Source organism: Topomyia yanbarensis, chromosome 3, assembly GCF_030247195.1.
Source record: "Topomyia yanbarensis strain Yona2022 chromosome 3, ASM3024719v1, whole genome shotgun sequence".
In the NCBI taxonomy this organism is placed as follows: Eukaryota; Metazoa; Arthropoda; class Insecta; order Diptera; family Culicidae; genus Topomyia; species Topomyia yanbarensis.
The window spans coordinates 316,552,822-316,572,828 of NC_080672.1; the positions used below are offsets into that span (position 1 = coordinate 316,552,822).

General features: G+C 37.1%; 1 protein-coding gene and 1 long non-coding RNA gene across 3 annotated transcripts in view; one reads left to right on the forward strand and one right to left on the reverse strand.

Annotated features, from left to right (window-relative positions):
* The first annotated feature begins 4,174 nt into the window (after positions 1-4,174).
* LOC131691276 (uncharacterized) lies at positions 4,175-9,956 on the forward strand. Its single transcript, XR_009305749.1, has 7 exons — positions 4,175-4,265; positions 4,326-4,436; positions 4,513-4,801; positions 5,898-6,250; positions 6,313-7,391; positions 7,536-7,886; positions 9,893-9,956. It is a non-coding gene; the product is annotated as an uncharacterized LOC131691276 (long non-coding RNA).
* Positions 9,957-18,285: 8,329 nt separating this feature from the next.
* LOC131694047 (multidrug resistance protein homolog 49) overlaps positions 18,286-20,007 on the reverse strand; it is a 96,698-nt gene continuing 94,976 nt past the window's right edge. For both annotated transcript variants that reach the window (XM_058982402.1, XM_058982401.1), the window contains exons 9-11: positions 19,804-19,966; positions 19,532-19,726; positions 18,286-19,470 (exon numbers count right to left, since the gene is read on the reverse strand). In XM_058982402.1, the coding sequence (XP_058838385.1) occupies positions 18,919-19,470; positions 19,532-19,726; positions 19,804-19,966 (910 nt within the window). In that variant the 3' untranslated portion in view covers positions 18,286-18,918. The remainder of the gene's footprint in view (positions 19,471-19,531; positions 19,727-19,803; positions 19,967-20,007) is intronic.

Genomic DNA, 20,007 nt, shown 5'->3' on the forward strand with positions numbered 1-20,007 from the left:
ACATGATGATGAGTTATGTTCTACCATTGATCATGCGGTAGACTTGGGTGCAACGCCCAACTCCTACTCTGCAGAAGGCAAAGAATTCTTCACATTTCCTTTCGATCATGCCCATATGAGCCTGCCTAGTTCTAGTTTTCCGTTCTAAGTTTATAACTGATTCGCTCTAGAATACCTATCCGTCTATCAATTTCATTGCTTTCGTTTCTCTTAGTCTCGAATTTGCCGAAAATAGCCAACAAAATCGATACAGTAGAACCTTGCGGCAATTAAAACATAGTAGCGGATGACAGATTTTTGGCATTTTGATAAAATTTCACAGATTTTCACAAATTTTTGGAAATATTGTTTTTCACAGATTTTTTTGGAAATTTATCACAGATTTTCACAGATTTTTCCTGTTTTAGTCATCACAGATGGAAAAAAAGATTTTTTTGGCCGAAACACAGATTTCAATGTGGCATCCCACACCACGCTTCTCTGAATGACGTCATGCTCGACTATTTAAAGAATATCATTCCTCGAGCGACTTCCTTCTCCCGTCGAACGTCGGGCCGTGAAGAACAGCAATAGCAATCAGGCATGTTGGCAATGCGCTGCGATGAGTGCTGCATTTGATCACTGCTATCGCCGGGGGTGGGGACAACGACAGATCTAGGCATCCAGCGGCCAAGCGCTCGTGATGGCTCTGATTGGCTGTATTGATTTTGCCGTTGACGTCATCCTCGGATATATAACTTTCAACATTGTTCGGGCGAGCACTCACGACCACATTGCACAAATCAAATTGTATATTTTTATATCGCCTAAATCGTCTAAACCTAGCGTCTTAAACTCTAATTCTTTACTATCGACCTCCGATGTGTCCATTTTTTTTATTTGTGTGATGCAACAAAATGGCGGAGATCGAACCAAACAGTCTAACCATTTTCAAGCAATATTTCAAAATCTAAAAGCAGTGTTTTTGTTTCAAATAATACTACTATACAACAATTTTTGTTTTTGGTTCAACTAAATGCTTGAATTAGAATTAAAATTTTCAATATATTTCATACGAATATTCCTTCTTTTTTTGCAGGGACTTTAGAATCAAAATGCAGGCTATTTTATCACTAATGCCAATATTTTTTGTACCAACAATATTTGGTATTTGAAAAACAGACATTTTATTTCTGTTTCAACAAAATCTTTGAATTAGAATCAAAACCGCAAAATATTTTATTCGAGTATGTCTTATTTCTCAGCGTGTGTATACGTTTTTCTTGATTTTGTCTCCTTACGCACAAAAATCAGGAGTATTGTTTCACTAAGGCACCCTTTACCATAACGTTGACTGAATTTTACCGATGTTGCCCAATGCCCAATGATGGTTTAAGAGGTTCTATAGACTTTTTTTTTTATCATTTTGCCTATTATGCTCTTGTCCAAAAATAAAAAAAAAATTATTGCGAAATAAAATTATTTCCAAGCCTGCTTTGATTTTGTAATATTTTTTTAAATTGATTCCTTTGAAAAAATTTATAAGCTGGATTCTGAAAAACATTCGACAACAAAACCGAAAACAGACGCATGGAACAAAAGAAAAATACAAGAAATAACCATCAAGTAATAGTGTGGCCTGAATCTTCTTACCCTTCATTGTTACGTTCGTTGCAAAAGAGGTTGGTAGCAAATTGTAAAACGTTGGTAAACATACTAAATGTATACCTCTACTGTTTTCATAGTTGTCATCTAATATTTATCTACCTATCAATTCCCATGAAAAGCAAACGGCTATTTTACGTATGTATTCTGAGTGTATAAAACCGCAACATTTGGTCGTTAAATATACTATTGGATTGTTTGCAGTCGAGTTAAGAACAGTTCAAAATTCAGTGCTTCCGGATCCAGCGCAAAACGAGAGAAAAAACAGTTACATTTATCTAGTGTGCATTGTCTGAAGAACAAAGGAGTTTACTTTGTTTTTTTTCCTGCCAAGTCAGAGCAACAAACGTGCAAAGTAACAACTAATAGATCCTAGTGTGCGTTGTGTCTAAAATAAAGCAAACTTTACTGTCGTAATGAGTGAATTTGACGAAAGAGCGCTGCTTCGACCCAATACCGCGGTCGTCGACTTGAAGTTTTGTCCCATACGACCGAGTCTTCGTGAGGTGGAAGACTTGCTGAAGGTGAAAATGGGGCTTAGGCTCAAGGAGGTTGTCTATCTTCAGTATCATAACCTGCGCAGTGCAGTACTGATATCATTCAACATGTTAGATCAAGCAGAGAGATTCGTTTTACAGAACAATTTAAAACACGCGGTTGAAAGTGATAGCGGTGAAATCAAAATTCCTGTATACATAGAAAATGACTACATAGATGTAAGGCTACATGACTTGTCACCGCGCACTCCCCGTAGACCAATTGCAAAATATATGTCGCAGTTCGGCGAAGTAAAATACATTAGATCTGATAATTGGCGGAACTTTTTCCCGGGTATTCCTAACGGTGTTCTTGTGGTGAGAATGCGGGTCGACAGACCTATTCCCTCCCGCCTGACTATACAGTTCAAATATCACGAAACCTACATTAAACAAACCACGTTATGCACCTATGAAGGGCAAATTCCTACGTGCAATCACTGTATCCAGACGACACACCATGGACCATCACCTTGCGCGGAAAATACTAAGGAGAATGCATCACAACCGATTGCTCCCTCATCCTCGGCACACCAACCCGACACACAGTCTTCGATATTAACACCTGAATCACAATCGGTTGCCAAATTTGTGCCAGCTATTCAGGCCATAATGACAGCTGCAAAAGTGGAAGCCAATATTCCAAAGTCAACTGCTAGCACCATTGGCGAGGAAATCAATACCAATAACGATAGGCAGGTGACCAGTAAGCAAGGCAGCATATCTAATTGTGAACGCCATGACGACAAGGGAAATGAAAATGCCCCCCATGATGCAGTAGGCGAGCAGATAGTTTCTGCCAAGCCCCGAAAGAAGATCTGCAAGCGCAAAAGAAGGTCGCGTAGACGAAATCCGAAGGATAATAGTATTCTGATGTCTACAGATTTTGGAATTATTCATGAAAAATGAGGCACAAGTCCAGCTTTGAAGCGAATCACAAACTCATTTTACACGTCCTGGAAACGTATTCTTGGCTGGTATTCAACAACAAGTGAACAAGTTGTGGTGAAAAGATTCTGTGCTAGTATTAGGTTTGATATTGTAACAGCAACGAAACATGCTTTATCAGTTATTTGAAAACAAAATAAAATAAATAAATGTATTTAAATAAAAGTATGACCCTGTGTTTTGATTTCTTTGACTACTCAAGTGTCAATACATTTTAAACGCATCTTAGATTCTTTGAATATATTCCCCTGTTTATCTGTCTAAGTACCTGTGCATATTTTTGCTAAGTTGCTAATTGCAATCGATTACTTCTGTTCTAGATTCATAATTGTGACAGTTCTGTAACATAAAACGATGAATTTCCAAACTAGGATTTACTCTCTTCATTCGCAGGTTTTGCGGGTGTTTAGGGTTAAAATGTCAGGTTATGTATTCAGCGTCACTGAACTCAACATGAGTTTTCATCAGTCTATCTTTGTGTTGAATACACTCTATGCACTCAAAACAAAGTTGTGAACGTGATTTAAATTAAGCAACAAATATAACGATTGTACAAAACTAACTAAACAAAACTATTCGAAACGAAACGCTATGCTGAGGATGTTATTGTTTCAGTTCCGGTTCTATGTTGGAAAAAATTCAGATTTGCGCAGTAAAACATTGTAATCTATTAATTAGTTTTATTTGTTTTACCATTTATCCTCCCGAAGTCGCGCAAATGGCTCACTGAACGAGCAGCCGCTGGTACTTCAAGACGATTTCGGTAGATTTTCAGAACGGTGTGCACCCAGTGCACTAGCGCGAGTGACGAAAGATTACACTCAAAATAATTCACATGTTAATGTTATGTGAAAAATCAGATAAGTTCCAAAAAATGCTTTTTCTTTTTAGTTTACCTGACAAAGATATTAATCATCGGACTATCAATGAATATGAAATGAAGCGCATGTCACTTTCATTGCAATTGTCCCATCTCACTTACGTGAAAATCACGTACTCATTTGAATTCATTTTGACAGCCATATTTCGCGTTCATTCTGTGATGTATGAAAGGCAAGATGGCGTTTGTTTAAAATAAATTTCAAACGCTGCTGATAGATTTGAGTATTACACAACATATATTAGGAATATTAGATGGTAAAACGATTTCAAATTAACTTATGCTTCTTATAAATATGTATTTTTTCTTTAAAATAGAATGTAGAGCGGATTTGATTGATGTGCTCGCCATTGCGTCGAAAACATTTCGCCAAGTATTTTGAACGAGCAAAAATTCCTTGAAATTTTTCCTCTTGGCGAACACGAAACGTAAGTAAATTCAAGAGTTAACCTAAATTTTGCGATTGGAAATAAATAATTCGTTAACGGTTTCATTTTTCCGCAGAAGTTAAAAAATTGCTACCGAATCACTGGTGAAGCCAATATTTCTCTTCCGATTCCATGTAATGAGGAGGCAAACGTAAGCGTTCCAGAGAACAACACTGTTTAATTTCAACGGGCGGCAACAGTTCGGAATATGTTGTGATATTGTTGCTATGTCGTGTGAATGAGCCAGCAGCTGCTGCAATCGAAATCTCATCGCCACTCTTGGACAGGGATATGGATGCGCTCGATGAATCCTTACTAGAAGCTACCTTCAGGCCTGTGGATGACAACGAAATCGAACGCGAAGCGTAAGTACACAATACGTCTATATCAATATAAATCCTAGTGGCATACATATGACTAAACATAGCTCAAGATCTGCATTTGTATAGAGGGCTTTTAGATACAAAGAAGTTATAAAACGTTTCTTAACACACCTATTAGTGTAATTATGCTTTCAATGTTTAACAAATATTTGATACTTTTTTGGAAACAATTCTTACCAAACCGGTTTAACACTACACTGTCATCGAAATTATTGGGCTCATTATTGGGATAGATTTAATAATCCAATCCCAATTGTACCTTTACAAGAGTTTAAAAAAGCTAATACAGTCAATTCAAAGGGCCCTATTCTCACAGCCACGTCACCTAGTGACTAGAAGGAAATTTTCTTCTAGTCATTAGGAGACGTGACTGTGAGAATATGCCAAAAAAATAATTAACAAGATATAGCAAACCCCTTATCATTGAAGGCGTATGTAAAGAAAGAAAATAAACAATCAAGAAGTCAATCGTGAACCGATCAAAGCGCATCGAATCGAGAAAAACTGGAAACTCGCTTCAGAATATTAAATCCTATTTCAACAGTGTTTATATACCGGGCATCCAAAATAATTAGAATACCAGAACTAAACTGTTTAATGTAATAACGTTGATAAATAAAAAAATATGTCGCTGTTGTATTCAAAAAATGTTGATTCCATAATTTCTCTTGCTGTTGTCATTCATAATTGTTCTTATTTTGACTTGGGACAGGACGTGCGGATACGAAAAAACCTAACGTCAAATGCAGCCAGTCCATTTAAAATATGTGAGGCAGAAAGAGAGGCTATGCGAGACGAGAGATAAAATGAATAGAAAAAAAGAAAACATCTATCCGTAGGTCCCGTCCCAGGTTTTAACGACACCCAAATTCGCAACTCGTCTCAATACTCGTATTTACAATTCATTAAAGCAAATCAAGGTTGTCGACCTTGCCACTGGCGACTCAGTTCCTCGGACCCAGACAACACAAACTACAACAACAAGATTGTCGACCGTCACTGTGCTGTAAAGCTACGAATTCTAAAGCACAAAAATTAACGATTTAATCAAAGTTGTTTTCTTTCTTCACAATTGCAGAACATCTGGCAAAATTTACAATTGTTATAAACATCTGGCAAAATGTAGCCTTTAAGATAGAGAAAAGAATAAAGTGAATATCTCGGTAGTGGTAAGTGTAGACAGTATTGCAGGATGACAACCCCAAACTACAGAGAGCTTTAAATACAATCTCCGGATCGAGCCTTTCACCATCGATGGCCGACATGACCACGGAATCAAACTGATCGAGAATGTGTGATGGGTTTGCGATATGCCGGACATCAAATCGACCATCCAGAAAATATCTCAACGACCCCGATACCGGAGATTTCTATGTAATGAATCACATTTGTGATCGATTCAACAAGGCAATCAATAGTGTTGCTGCATTGGTAAGTTTAATCTACATTTCGGTGTAGAATAGACTATTTTTGATTTTGTATATAATTTGCAGGAAAAGGAAACGTCTCTTTTAAGTCGACGATTTACATACCTTTCTCGTGGTCTTGCGGCACATAATACAGCAAGTAAATAATCAGATCGATGTTGACCGGAAAAAATTGAACCAGTATGAATCATTTTCTCTGGAGGTGAAACTTTATTCGATCATATGTCAGATGATCGATCAGTCTAAAATCACTGGAGATGATTTGAGTGTTGATTCTGGCGTTGGTATAGTGGTATTGCAAACGGCTGCATTGACAGCGGTGAAGATCTACACTGCTAGTGTATCATGCGGTCAGTACTCATCAATGTTAAACGTATCGACGACGGCGACTCAGCATCTGAATTCCACAACCATAACGACCTCTCCCTTTTAGTCGTATTAAGGACACGGTACTAGCCAAAATACGAAAATCTCACCGAACTTCATATACTACTAGAAGAGTATGCCAATTTATCATCATTCACAGGTGGAGAACAGTACGCGTCAACCGATTCTGCACCAGTAAGAACGAGAGCGTGTGACACGTAGACTTCGATAAAATCATACAGTTATGCTCTTCAATCAGTCTCATATATGTCATCATCGGAAACAATGTAGATACGATGCTCGAAATCCTGTAGATGATTCTATGCTGCAAAGTATTCATTCACGAAGTTCATCAACAACCTCCCGTGATGGGGATTATCCATCCTCAGGTGGAAACATACGATACGTCAATGTTCCTTCGAGTCAACTACAACTTTTTCAACAATAGCAGAATGAACAAATGGGTGGTAACATATCACGCCCGGGTTCATCTTCACAACCCAATTATACCTGCCCAGCAAAGGTAGCTTTGAGGCATCATCTATTGCAGAAAAAGCTGACCCATCCGATATAACCCTCGATGAGTACGGTTAAAACCATCGGTGATCTTGTGAATGGGAAAACCGAGCGGACATTAGAAAATTTCAACCAATCGTTCATCAATACCGTGGCAAACATGAGCACAACGGGACCGCATGCCATGCCGACATCAACATCAACACACAACGACCCGAACGCTTTAGTATTCAGATGCTAGAGGAAGCCGGTCGCTATGGCAGGTGAGTTGGGTTTGATGTTTACTAATGTAAAACAATATTTCTGTCACTACTTCCTTTTAAACTAAAAGTAAAAGGTGCTAAAATGAATATTAAATTCTTATCTCAACATTAAATTATTTTCATTACTTTTTTATGCTTCCATAGTGCTTCAGTAAACAGCCCAATATCCCGCTCGAATAGCAGCGTACTTGTTTCGCTCTCTCTTGTGCATCTACATAATCAAAGCAATTTACCATTCAAGCGGAGGTGGCTACGTACAACGACAAAAAACCGTCGTCAAAATTGAAGGGAGAACCACGTCTACTCAACAATATTCATTTAGCTGATCTCACTCACTTGTTTACCAATAAAATTGTGGTAAAATACATCCTATCAGTCGGAACAGCTTTACATGGCTCTGTCACGAGCGGACATGAAACCATACCTATAATCCGATTCCATCGACGACCACACCACACCACACCACAAGCGACAGCAGCAACAACCGATCCACAGGTAAGAATCACTTTCCCTAGCCTAAGACCTAAGTTTAATTTGCTCCTCGTAAACATTTTGTTTTTATTTTGGGCAATCCATCACAAGAGTTTTGACAATTCAGCGGTAGGTTTTGTCAAGAAGTTCCCAGTCAAACCATTCGGAATTTGATTCTGATTCCTGAATGGAGTTGTTGCATTTAAGCTGACATCCATACTGATTCCATGCAGAATTCCGAACCGGTTTGAGAATAGGTTCAACTGGGTTTGTGCATGCGAAATGAAAATCCCGTCCGCCGACGAACATCTTCGTTGGTCGGATTCGTTTGATGTTGTATTGAACTGACGATGGTTGTTGCAGGGTGGCCAGATAGAATTCCTTAATATCGGTAGGGTCACTAAAAGTTTATCGGTAGTTATCGGTAGGCCGGGTTGTTGTCCCAAAAACGTAGTATTGACATAGAATTGTAAAATACTAACAACACAGATCTCTGACCAAATCCACCCCAAAAAATGAATGTTGAGTAGGATGTGTCCAAACTCAATAAAAATCGGTAGTTTTCGGTAGGAATAACAAAATATCGGTAGTTTTGCCTTGGTCATCTGGGAATCGGTAGGGAAGACCAAAATCGGTAGGACTACCGATAAATCGGTAGGTCTGGCCACCCTGGGTTGTTGGTCGTCCCGTCCACCCGATTAACGTATAGTTGCTATATTCATAGTTTGGCGGACACAAAAGCCGAAAAACTGGCAGTTCTTGCTTTAGAAAGAAAACACAATAAACCAATTATTGATCAACATATTGAGGCATCTTGCAAATGTTGGTTCCATTGAGCTCTTGTCACCCGGTCGCACGAATTCTAAAGGGGACCTTATACGAGACAAGGATATTGTCAATAAAAATATTGACAAAACTGCTTCAATAAGCGGACCCTACACGTGACAGAATTTTGTCAATAAAATATTGTCAAGACTGCTTCAATACGTCAATCCCATTTGATTTCTACATGATCAATATTTCCAAGATACCCTTACACGATCAATATATTGATCAATAATCGATTTATTGACAATATTTCTACACGTGTAGGGTCTGCTTTACACCATCAATATAATGATCAATGATCGATTTATTGACAATATTTCTGCTCGCGTAGGGTCCGCTTAATGCAGTACAGTTTGTTGGTTGGAAACAATCACATTTGATTTTACCCTATTTGTTTATTATTTTCAAACACGGACTCTACACGAGACAGCAATTTTGTCAATAAATATTTTGACAAGACTGCTTCAATCCATCAATCCCATTTAAATTCTACAGAATCAATATTTTCAAGATGACCTTACACCATCAATATATTGATCAATATAGATTTATTGTCAATATTTCACGAGCAGATATATTGACAATAAACCAATTATTGATCAATATATTGATGGTGTGAGGGAATCTTGAAAATATTGATGCCATAGAATTTAAATGAAATTGATGTATTGAAGTAGTCTGTCAATATTTTTATTGGCAATATTCTTATCTCTTAAGCGGACTCTACACGAGACAAGGATATTGTCTATAAAAATATTGACAAGACAACTTCAATATGTCAAACCCATTTGAATTCTACAGAATCAATATTTTCAAAATGACCTTACACCATCAATATATTGATTGTTTCAATGCCAATAATTTTGCTCGTGTAGGGTCCGCTTTAAAGCGGACCCTACACGAGCAGAGATATTGACGATAAACCAATTATTGATCAATATACTGATGGTGTGAGGCGATGTTGAAAATATTGATGCCATAGAATTTAAATGAAATTGATGTATTGAAGTCCGTAAATATTTTTATTGACAATATTCTTGTCTCGTGTAGGGTCCGCTTTACATATTCCATATATTGATCAATATTTCGTTCATTATCAATATTTCTACCACTTGAAGCTCTTGCAATACAAATTTTCGGTACGACGATACCTATTTCTATTTTGTTATTATTATTGTAATCTGAGTTTATTTTCTTTTCAGGTACTCAGAATTATAAAAAATGGTGTTATCGTGCAGGTGGACTATACATATGTTATAATTCCTATCAAAATATGTATGAAATTTTAATATTTACTAATTGTTGTAATAAAGTTTGGTATAATATATTCATGACTTTTTCTCTTTATTTACGTGTATTTCAAAAATTATTTTCCAATATTTTACAATTAATAAACTAATTAACACATAATGCAGTTTTTTATAACAGACCACAGACGAGACAACAGGACACACGCTATATTGCGTGTCCTCAAATAATCACCATGAGCTTGGTTCGAAAATCCATAGTGGTTATTTGGGGACACAATGTGGGGTGTGTCCTGTTACCTCATCTATGATCTGCTTAATACAATATTCAACAATCTTTCATATCACACAAAAGGTGGAATTCAATGCTAAATCACATGATTTTTACATATGTTTAATGCAATTCAAAAGTACACCACGTAACTACTATTAAAAAACTTTATAAAAGATACGGGAGAAATCACGTAAGTATTACGTGAAAATCCGGTGGAACGATAATTCATTTTTTTTTTCATAAAAGGTACCAACGCATCATATAGGTTCTATTGAGTTACTTAATAAAAAATACGTCAAAAGTCACTTAAGTATTACGTGAAATACGGGTGAGTGTTCATGAGTTCATTCTGTGTTATCTATGGTCCACGTAAGTGTTAAGTGAAAAGTGCGATGGAAAAAAATCACATATGTTTTCACATAGCATTAACGTGTGGATTATTTTGAGTGTAGGAAATACTGAACATGACGATTGATTACCTAATTTCATTAGTACATAATTGAAATGTTGAAAATTCAGTTGGAAAAGCAAATATTTCCATTAGAGAACGTGGGCTTTCTTGCAATAGAGCCCTGAATGTATCAAATATTTTTCACATTGTTGCTAATTGTAATCGATTATTACCAAGAGATAATTCATTAATTAAAATAATCGATTAGTTTAAAAGCATAGCAGAGATAATCGAAGCAACTAGTAGGTGCACACTGGAAAAACTAGACACTAGAGTGACAAGAAAAAATGAACTTCGGCCCACCCCTTAGTCGATTCATAATCCCACCAGGAATACTTGCTTCAAATTTGAAACAAATCGGACAAGTTTAGCTACCGGACCAACGTGTCTGAAGTGTGTATGGGATTTTTCGATTTATGCGGAGAAAGGTCACTAGTTCGCATTTTCGGGGCCAAGCAGTGCATGGTTGTGTATCAGTACTCGATTCCCACGAACTTAATAATGTTTATAATGTTCTGACTTTGCATTTACCAGTTATACAAAATGAGGGACTAGACAATCGATCAATGGCTTTGTAATGTTTAAAATGTGTTTAAATTAACTCGTACTTTATTTGTATCATGAAAGTTGTTTAGTATGTATGGATATAAAGTTTACACTCTTCGTATGTAAACATAATTCCATGCATTTCTTTCAATCTCAATACTTCCCACAAGTTACTTCCTAAATCCGCCATATTTGTTAACATTTCTCGTTTGGAACCGTTGTTTTGGGTTCGATTAGAACTTTTGGCATCAATCTTCGTGCATATCTATACATTATCTCTGAACTGACAAAACCCACTGCTTAATTGTCGAACAAATGGTTTGTAGATTGCCCAATTTAAGAAATTAACCCTCTAGTTCCCAACACTCAATAAAACTCTAAATAAAACTACCATCGCTCACAGCTTTGATACACACAAATTGATTGAATATTCGTAGCTTTCAGTCAAAGGCAATTGAAGTTCAAAATTGAAAATTCGAGGAACACGGAACACGGAAAAATTTATTTCGTGTTTAGTGGTAATGTTCATTAAATAAATTTTAACAATTCTTGGAAATTGAAAAATAAAAATTTGAGTAGCCTGTTAATGTTAATTTTATTGTAGATGTGAATTGGTTTAGTGGAATTAATCGGTGGTTTAGCTTTTTTGGTAAAATACTTTTCCTGCCTAAAGGCGGTGTTGGGCAGCTAAGCGAAAAAATATTCAGTCTTATATCGATTACTTTTCGCACCAAAACTAGCATTACGTGTCATTTTAGCTGAAAAGAAGTATGTTTTATGGAGGCGAATAACCCTACGGTTGAAACTTCTATTATAAAAAAATAAGTATGTTTTACAACCTTTGCACGAATGCTGCAAGATGTTCTTATCATTTAATAATATTTAGGGGAGTCTGAGGCTAATTGGCGGAATCTTTTTTCTCCTTTTGTACTAGACATATGGTGTTGTCTCTAGTTCTGTACTTCAAGTACTGTGTAATATAGTCTCCAATGTGTTTACGTGCCTCACTATTTCATTAATTACTCGGACTACAATTGATAGAATGCGTATGAATTGGTACCAACATCTTTGCTTTCTTCTTATGAATCAACATGATAACAAAAATCTCCGTCATTTGAGCCAATGCGTTGAACAAAGATGGCTGACGCCACTCTAACCAACCACTTCAGGTAGGGCGAAAATAGGCTCATTGCTCTAGGTGAAGTTTTTAAATTTAAACTTTTTATGTAATATACGTAACCACAAATAATTTTTTTTTGCTTGTATACCTCGGAATTTCACCTTAAGAATTCGCTTTTAAAAAAATAATAAGTGAAACCATCGCCAGCAGGCCCTGGACTCTCCTACTATAAATTAGAAGTCTAGAATTAAACAACCAAAGCACTAGAGAAATATTCCGAACAGTTTAGGAAATTTACGTTCTGATGCAGTCTAAAATATAAGCAAGCATCTATATTCGCTAATGTTGAAGTGACTAGAAGAAAAAAACAGTTTTTGTTTTTTATTCGCTGAGGTGTCCAACACCGCCTCTACTTATTTTGAAGCTTAAATGAAAAATCCATTATGTACAAGAATTATCAACATTATTTTCTTCTTTCTCATCACGAAGATTATCTACAAAAGTTTTTTCAAGCCAAAACAAAAAATGGGCACTATAGGGTTAAGCTACTGTAAAGGTGTGGAATTGAAACGCGATACCTTCAAGTATCGATACTACGACTACGATTATATCGAAGGTATCGGTACTTGCATTCGATTTCAGTATCGATTCTAAGTGTCGATGTATTTTATTATCGCAACGTCCCTGATCGGGGAGTAAGCTAGAATGTATCGTAGTTTGTTTTTTCTGAAGACTGTACCTATACTGTACTGTACTTTTACACTCATGAAAAAGTTGCATTTTCAATGTCACCGTGGTCGTCTCCTGTACACCACACTTTATTATTTTTTAAATTTCCCCTATACATGGGACGATTATGAGTATAACGGCAGTAAAGTACTTTTCTTTAAAATAATTACAATCAGTGGAGATATGAAATTCGTACCAAAACGCTGTTTTTTCATCACTTACGATGAGCTAGATATTTCACGAATCGCTCAACTGAAATTAGTGGGATTTGTAAAATCACCTTCATTGATTGAATGGTTGGTTTCGCAAAGAAAATCAGGAATGTTGACACTTTTCCTAAACAATAGAATTTCAGATCGGTTGCTCCAATGGTTTACAAAATGTATTGGTCATTTTACGAAAAAGTTGAAGCCGAAATGATCGCGTTGGAAGCTGAGCGCCTTACTTGGTGCGGATTAATCTTATTTTAATGAAAAATGAATATTTCCGATGCCGCTGCTTTAAAAGACGACATTGTAGTATTTAATGTTTTTATTTCATTTAATTCATTCGGCTGAAACAATAAATAGTGAGAACCTGACCGATCCCGTATGCGCGAGTTGCACGCGGAGATCTTCTAACGTGGTGGAGAAATATTAGGGTGATGTGCCTGGCAGTAGAGCCTATTGTGACCCTATTTCGCACCACTTGGTTTCGAGCCAAGTATATGAGATAATGACAATATCGATTTGGCTAAAACAGGTGTGCGAAAATAAGTTCAAGTTATATTCTTTATTTCTCGACAAACATATGATTACGGCTTAAAAGCCAACTGTCAAAATTCTCTTTGAAAGGAAATTTCGGACAAAGCGTTACTCGCCAATCACAGATGTTGGTAGTAAACAAAAGAGAAAAGTTTTCTCTTTCATTAACTGCTATGAGCTGTGTTTAGCCAGTAATGGTTTGTCCGAAATTTACTTTCAAAGAGAATTTTGACAGTTGGCTTTTAAGCCGTAATCATATCCTTGTCGAGATTTGTTGTGAACATATATATTTAGAACTATCCTCTAAATCCAACTTTTAATTAAAACAAAATCACCTTATTGAAATATCTGCTAATCCGCCTCACTCATGTTGTGAACCGAATCAGGACGCAACGGCGCTTAGCAAATTAATCACGAGCCAGCATTTACCGCTTCATATCTTGTCATTCCGTCCCAAATATATTAAACATTGCACTGATACATACATTTATTTTAGCTGGAGAACCTTTTAACGATTATTTCATTTTAAAAGCACTCGTCAAACACTAGGATAGGCCAAGTGTTATAATAGGATAATATTAAACATAGGAGTTCACATTTTCGCCATGTTTTGTCCGATACACTACCACAATCAAAACAAAATGTTTGCATCCATCATTGGTCATTGCACAGTGACGTCATGTGCTAAATGTGACAGGTGGTGGTCCTGTTGATTACATTTTGAACTTAGAGATTATTCATATTTTCAAAATGATATATTGGGAAGCACTTGAAATATATTGGGAATCATGTTTTTGGAAGTATAAATGTTCTATAGAACGTCATACAATTAAATTGTCCTATTCCCTACTGTAAGAAAATGTATATGCAAGATCAAATAAGTGAACTAATTATTTGTTTATCAATTACTTCTAGTGTTCTCTGAATCGGTAAGTAGTTTTGCGGTTAAATTTCTTGGGAATTAATTATTAGCACTAAGCTTATTTTAATGGATTCCACATTTATTAAGTCCAAACTGTAAACAAAAGGACCAGCACCCGTCAAATGGTCAATACAAAAAAGAATCACTAGTGTGGCCAAATCAAAACATGAACTTGAAAATATATTGTAACGCAATATCAGGTATAAGTGATTAATTATTTCAAGTTATTCGACTAATTGTTGATTGCAGATATTTTATTTTCATCTGCACATACAATTCGGATCGAGAGAAAGCAATGTGTGATGTGAAACTTGTCATTCCAGTTGCTAACCTTCGAATGGTTTTTTGTTCTGCGTGCGCAATTCTGGGCGCTCTTCTACTAACAGCTGATGAGTTTCATTGATGTGCGTGATGTATACGTTTGTTTTGATCGGCTGAAAAAAGCAGAATGATTCGTTTTACAAATCACACGTTGGCGTCCATGATCTGGATACCTAGTTAGAATCGACGCAAATGGAATCTGAGGGATTGCGTTTCAACTAGATTGTTTTTCGATAAGGTGGAAATTGGCACACCCATGAGGCGATAATTGGATCGTTGAGGTGGGAATAGATGCACAGAATGGAACATTTATTTTCATTTATGCTGAAAATTGAAGCAATTCTGCTAAATAAGCATTATATAGATGTTTAAGAAACAGTACACTGATACTTTATTCTGAGAAAGGTTATAGATAATATGGCATCTTTTAAAGTTGTTCAAAGAATAGTGCGACCCTCTCCCTAATGGTGCCAAAATAGGCTCATCACCCTACACCGATTTCTTGTCACCCTAAGGCTACATTGCCGAATAGGGAGGTAGTCAATCAGAAAACGTTGGTAAACATATAAAAATAATACCTGTAAAAATGTTTGTTTTTCATAGTTTTCATCTATTTGTCTACCTATTAATTCCCACGAACAGCAAACGGTAATATTACGTATGTGGTCAGAATGTATATAACCGCCACATTTGGCCGTTAAATATATCATTGGATTGTTTGCAGGCGACATGAGTACAGCTCAAAATTATTCTGATGTCTACGAGCAAAAACAAATTTCGGGCAGCAGTTCAAAAGCGAGAAAGAAAAATACTTTTGGAGCTCAGCTTTCTTCGTGAAAGATGAGCCAAAAGGTCCCAGCTTTGAAGAGAATCGCAAACTCATTCTACACGTCCTGGAGCGGTATTCGTCGAACGAGTTCTGGTGAGTGGGTTCTGTGTTAGTATTAGGATTGGCATTGTATCAGCAACGAAATGTACTTTACATGGAAACAAAAAATAAATGAATATTTTTAAATAAATGTATGTTTTAAACGTCTTTTATATTCTTCGAGTATGTCAACAGATTTTGAGAAAGTTTGTAACTGTAAAAAATGAGTTTATTGAAGATATTTTCAAGCAGGTATTCAGCCAGTTAAAGGGTCCCTACTGAAGTAAGTTGCATCACAAGTTCAACTTACCTGTTCTGACGTGTAGCCGCTGCATGCATTCGGTTTCTGGTCCGGTTTGTTTCGTCCGTCGTTTATGTTTATGTTTATTACCTTCACCAACAGGCCCCTTGGCCCCAACGGTGGTTGCTTAAACTAATTACATTTTAAAATTGACAACATTTTCACTTTTATCGCATTCCGCGTCCTGTTGAAGTCAGAGGCCGTCGCCACACTGTTAAAAATTCGTTGGAGTCCGGTAACAGCGCTCTGGCAACTATGGTTGGTTCTCCGTTCTTTGGAACTCAGCATCGAACCATCCATTTGGCTGGGTTTCACGTATTGTTACCATTACTGCTGTGGCTGCCGTACTGACTATACTTGTTTGACGATCTGCAATTCGTCCCTTGAGTTGTCGGCCATTTTCCTTTTAAACACCCCCAAGTAGCAATTGCAACTTGTTGAAAGTTTTAAATGTTGCACAACTGCTACACAATATTTTTTATTGTTGGATATATTTGAAAATAATTTCCACGGGTTTTTAAACTGATTGTGCAACTATGTAACTATAGAGCTGGCCAATTGTGAAACTAATCAGAAACTTTGCTAACTTGCACAAACAGTCTAACAAGTTGCAAATGCTTCTTTGTTTGCCATTCCACCCTAAAACAGAGCTGTCCAACTACCCAGTACTCGACAAATGGCGCTGCTATTGTTTTCATTATTTTGTTGCAATTAGGAACATGTTGCACAACATACAAAGTGCGCTTTTTCCATAACATAGTTGTTACCAAGAGAGTTACAAATACTATACAGTAACAAAGCGTGCTACTTGGGCCCTCCGCTGGCTGTCGCTGTATGTTCAGTAGTATGGTTCTCTAACGCTTGAAACCGAAAATGCTGGACAGTCTTGCTCGAGCCTTACACACCACCAGATATCGACGTCAACATTTCATAAGGCATTATATACAATATGCTCATGTTGAGAAAATGGCGTCTGAAAAATTACCTCGTACTTTATATTCCCATTTATGAACAGGAGCTTGATTTAAGGACCAAACAACTCAATGCCATGTTAAATTAACCATTTTTTCCGAATAGTACACCAGATTTTATTAAAAAATTGTATTTTGAACGATTTTTGCAGATAAATTTTTTGGTCCCTTTTGAAATATCGTACTGGTTTTGTGCCCTCTCTTATAATCCCTTTTCGGCGAGACGATAGCTTATAGTGCGTGCGGGTGAGCCCTTTTGTTTACAGCAAATGATTATGTGACGTTTATTTTGATCCCTTTCTTGGTGTTGCGATGTTTTTGTTCCATTTTCAAGTATAGTCTTTTTCATTAAGAAAAGGGCCCATAAGCAAATTTTCCCGTTTTGTTGTTTGGTGTATATGAACCGTTAATTTTTGAGGGGAAGTGAAAGGGAACATAATCAAAACAAGTTATTTTGCTTATGTGCCTTTTCGATAATCTATTATTTCGCCAACAGCCAGGCTTCAGAACCGGCTTATTTAAGGTGTGTTTAAAGCTTTGTTAGTGTCTATTTGAAGTAAGTATTAACCGGAATTGTTTACGTTTTGTTTATCGGCCCATTTGAAATGTTCTCGTCGAATATTTGTCAGAGCACACGTTCGGTCCTCGGTAGATTTTGATATCAATGACATCGGAGAATTGTCGAACGTTTATCAAAACATGGACGATTTGCGAGCTTCCGTGAGCTTCTTTCATGCTGTTATTGGCATCTGCGGGATTTATCAACCTTGGACCGTTGTCGTTGGTGGTTGGTTGGAAGCTCTTCATTATTTCCTCCTTCATTATTTCCTCCTTCATTATTTATGTATATTTGTGTCACCAATGAAATGTTTTACAGGATATTCTTAGTGGAACAAAAAAAATCAATTTTGCACGTGAAGAGCACAACATTGTTCTCCACTTAGGAGCAATATAGCATAATGCATGTTGAGTTCCTTTTCTTGCGGGATAACACGCCTGTCTAGGTGTTTGCTCAGGAACACAAACTGTGTCTTCGTTTTTTGGAACTAGCTTTAATCCGGCGCACACCAAGGAATATTTCTTTCAAAAATTAAGGATAGTATTTTATAAATAAAATCGTTTTAGTAGATTTTCATCTCATAAAAAACTTCAACATATCAACAATAGTTTCAACTTTGATTCTTGTTTTGTTAACCTTAAACATTCAAAGCTGATAAAGCTTCAGTGATGTTTTCTAATTCGAAGAAGGATTTTAACAATTGTTATGTAAAGGAAGTGTGCAGGAAAATAGTTTACTATACGCGAAATGCTTACAATACTTTATGGCGGCATTATTGAACACTGAAGTATGAATTTCCTTATCCAAAGAATATCCATGATAAAGTGCACAGTGCCTGTCGACATTCAAAGTGATAGAAAATTCATTAATTTATTAACAGTAACAGTAGGATTTCAACGTTTTGATTCGGTTATATGATGTACTGGTTTCATAATGAATAAGTTAAAAGTCAATTAAGCTATAAAGAGGTGTTTAAATATCACTTCTACATTAACGCTACGCATAAATTCCTTTCGTTGCCTCCATCGCTGAGACTGTCCTAGAATCGATGTGCGATACGGGTTTTACGAATGTACTGAAACATACATCCATTACGGCACATTAAGTCTTCTGATTTCATCAATCAATCAATAAAAAAAATATTGAATAATGAGCACGTGAACATTTAAGTGCACTTTAAGCCACTTGTTGCATGGTATACAGTTTCGAGTAGATTCTGTTAAGCGCTATTAGCTCGTCATGAGTGCCGCACTCGACTACAACACCGTTCTGGATGACACAGATCACATCCGCATTCTGAATGGTCGTCAGCCGATGGGCAATAATTATGCAGGTTCTACCCTTTCGAGCGTGATCAAGTGCATTCTGAACAATTTTTTCACTTTGATTGTCCAGAGCTGACGTTGCCTCGTCTAGCAACAATATCCGAGGATTGCGAACTAACGCACGTGCGATTGCGATACGTTGCTTCTGACCGCCGGACAGCTGTGCGCCCTTAGTACCCAGGCTGGTCTCGTACCCCTTCGGGAGGTTTACGATGAACTCGTGGATGTTGGCCATTTTGGCAGCCTCAATAATCTCCGGCATCGGGATGTCACGTGTGTTGTCTCCGTAGGCAATGTTTTCCGCAATGGTTCGATCGAACAGCACCGGTTCCTGGGAAACAAGACCCATTTGGGCGCGGATCCGACTAAGCTGGAAGTCTGTCGTGGTGATGCCATCAATGTCCTGCAAGGGAAAAATTTCATTCAATACAGGTTATTCCACTAATTGGAGCAAATTAGCTTACTACTTTGCCGTTGTCGGGATCATAATAGCGAAGGAGCATTTGAATACAGGTAGATTTTCCACACCCAGAAGGTCCAACCAAAGCAACTGTGGTTCCTTTCTGAATCTCCAAATTCAAGCCTTGCAGTATGGGAACGGTAGGTCGCGTGGGGTAGCGGAACTCCACATCAGTGTATTTTATGTTGCCTTCGTGTTTCTGTGACGATATAAATAGTTAATATTAACACAAAACCAAAATATGAGAGTATGGTAATCATGGCAATCGTCACCCACCTGAGAAATTGGACGATATGTGCTTGACGGATTGTGCATTTTCGGGGTACGATCGAGTAACTTCATGAGGCGTCCAGCTGATAGCATGGCAGAGTTCACGTTCGGCGCGTAAGCCAAAGCTTGTCCCAGCATCCAAGCGCCAAAGATGAGTGCTTCGGAAACTCTAAAATCATACATATTCATAGAGCATCGATTTTTGAATGG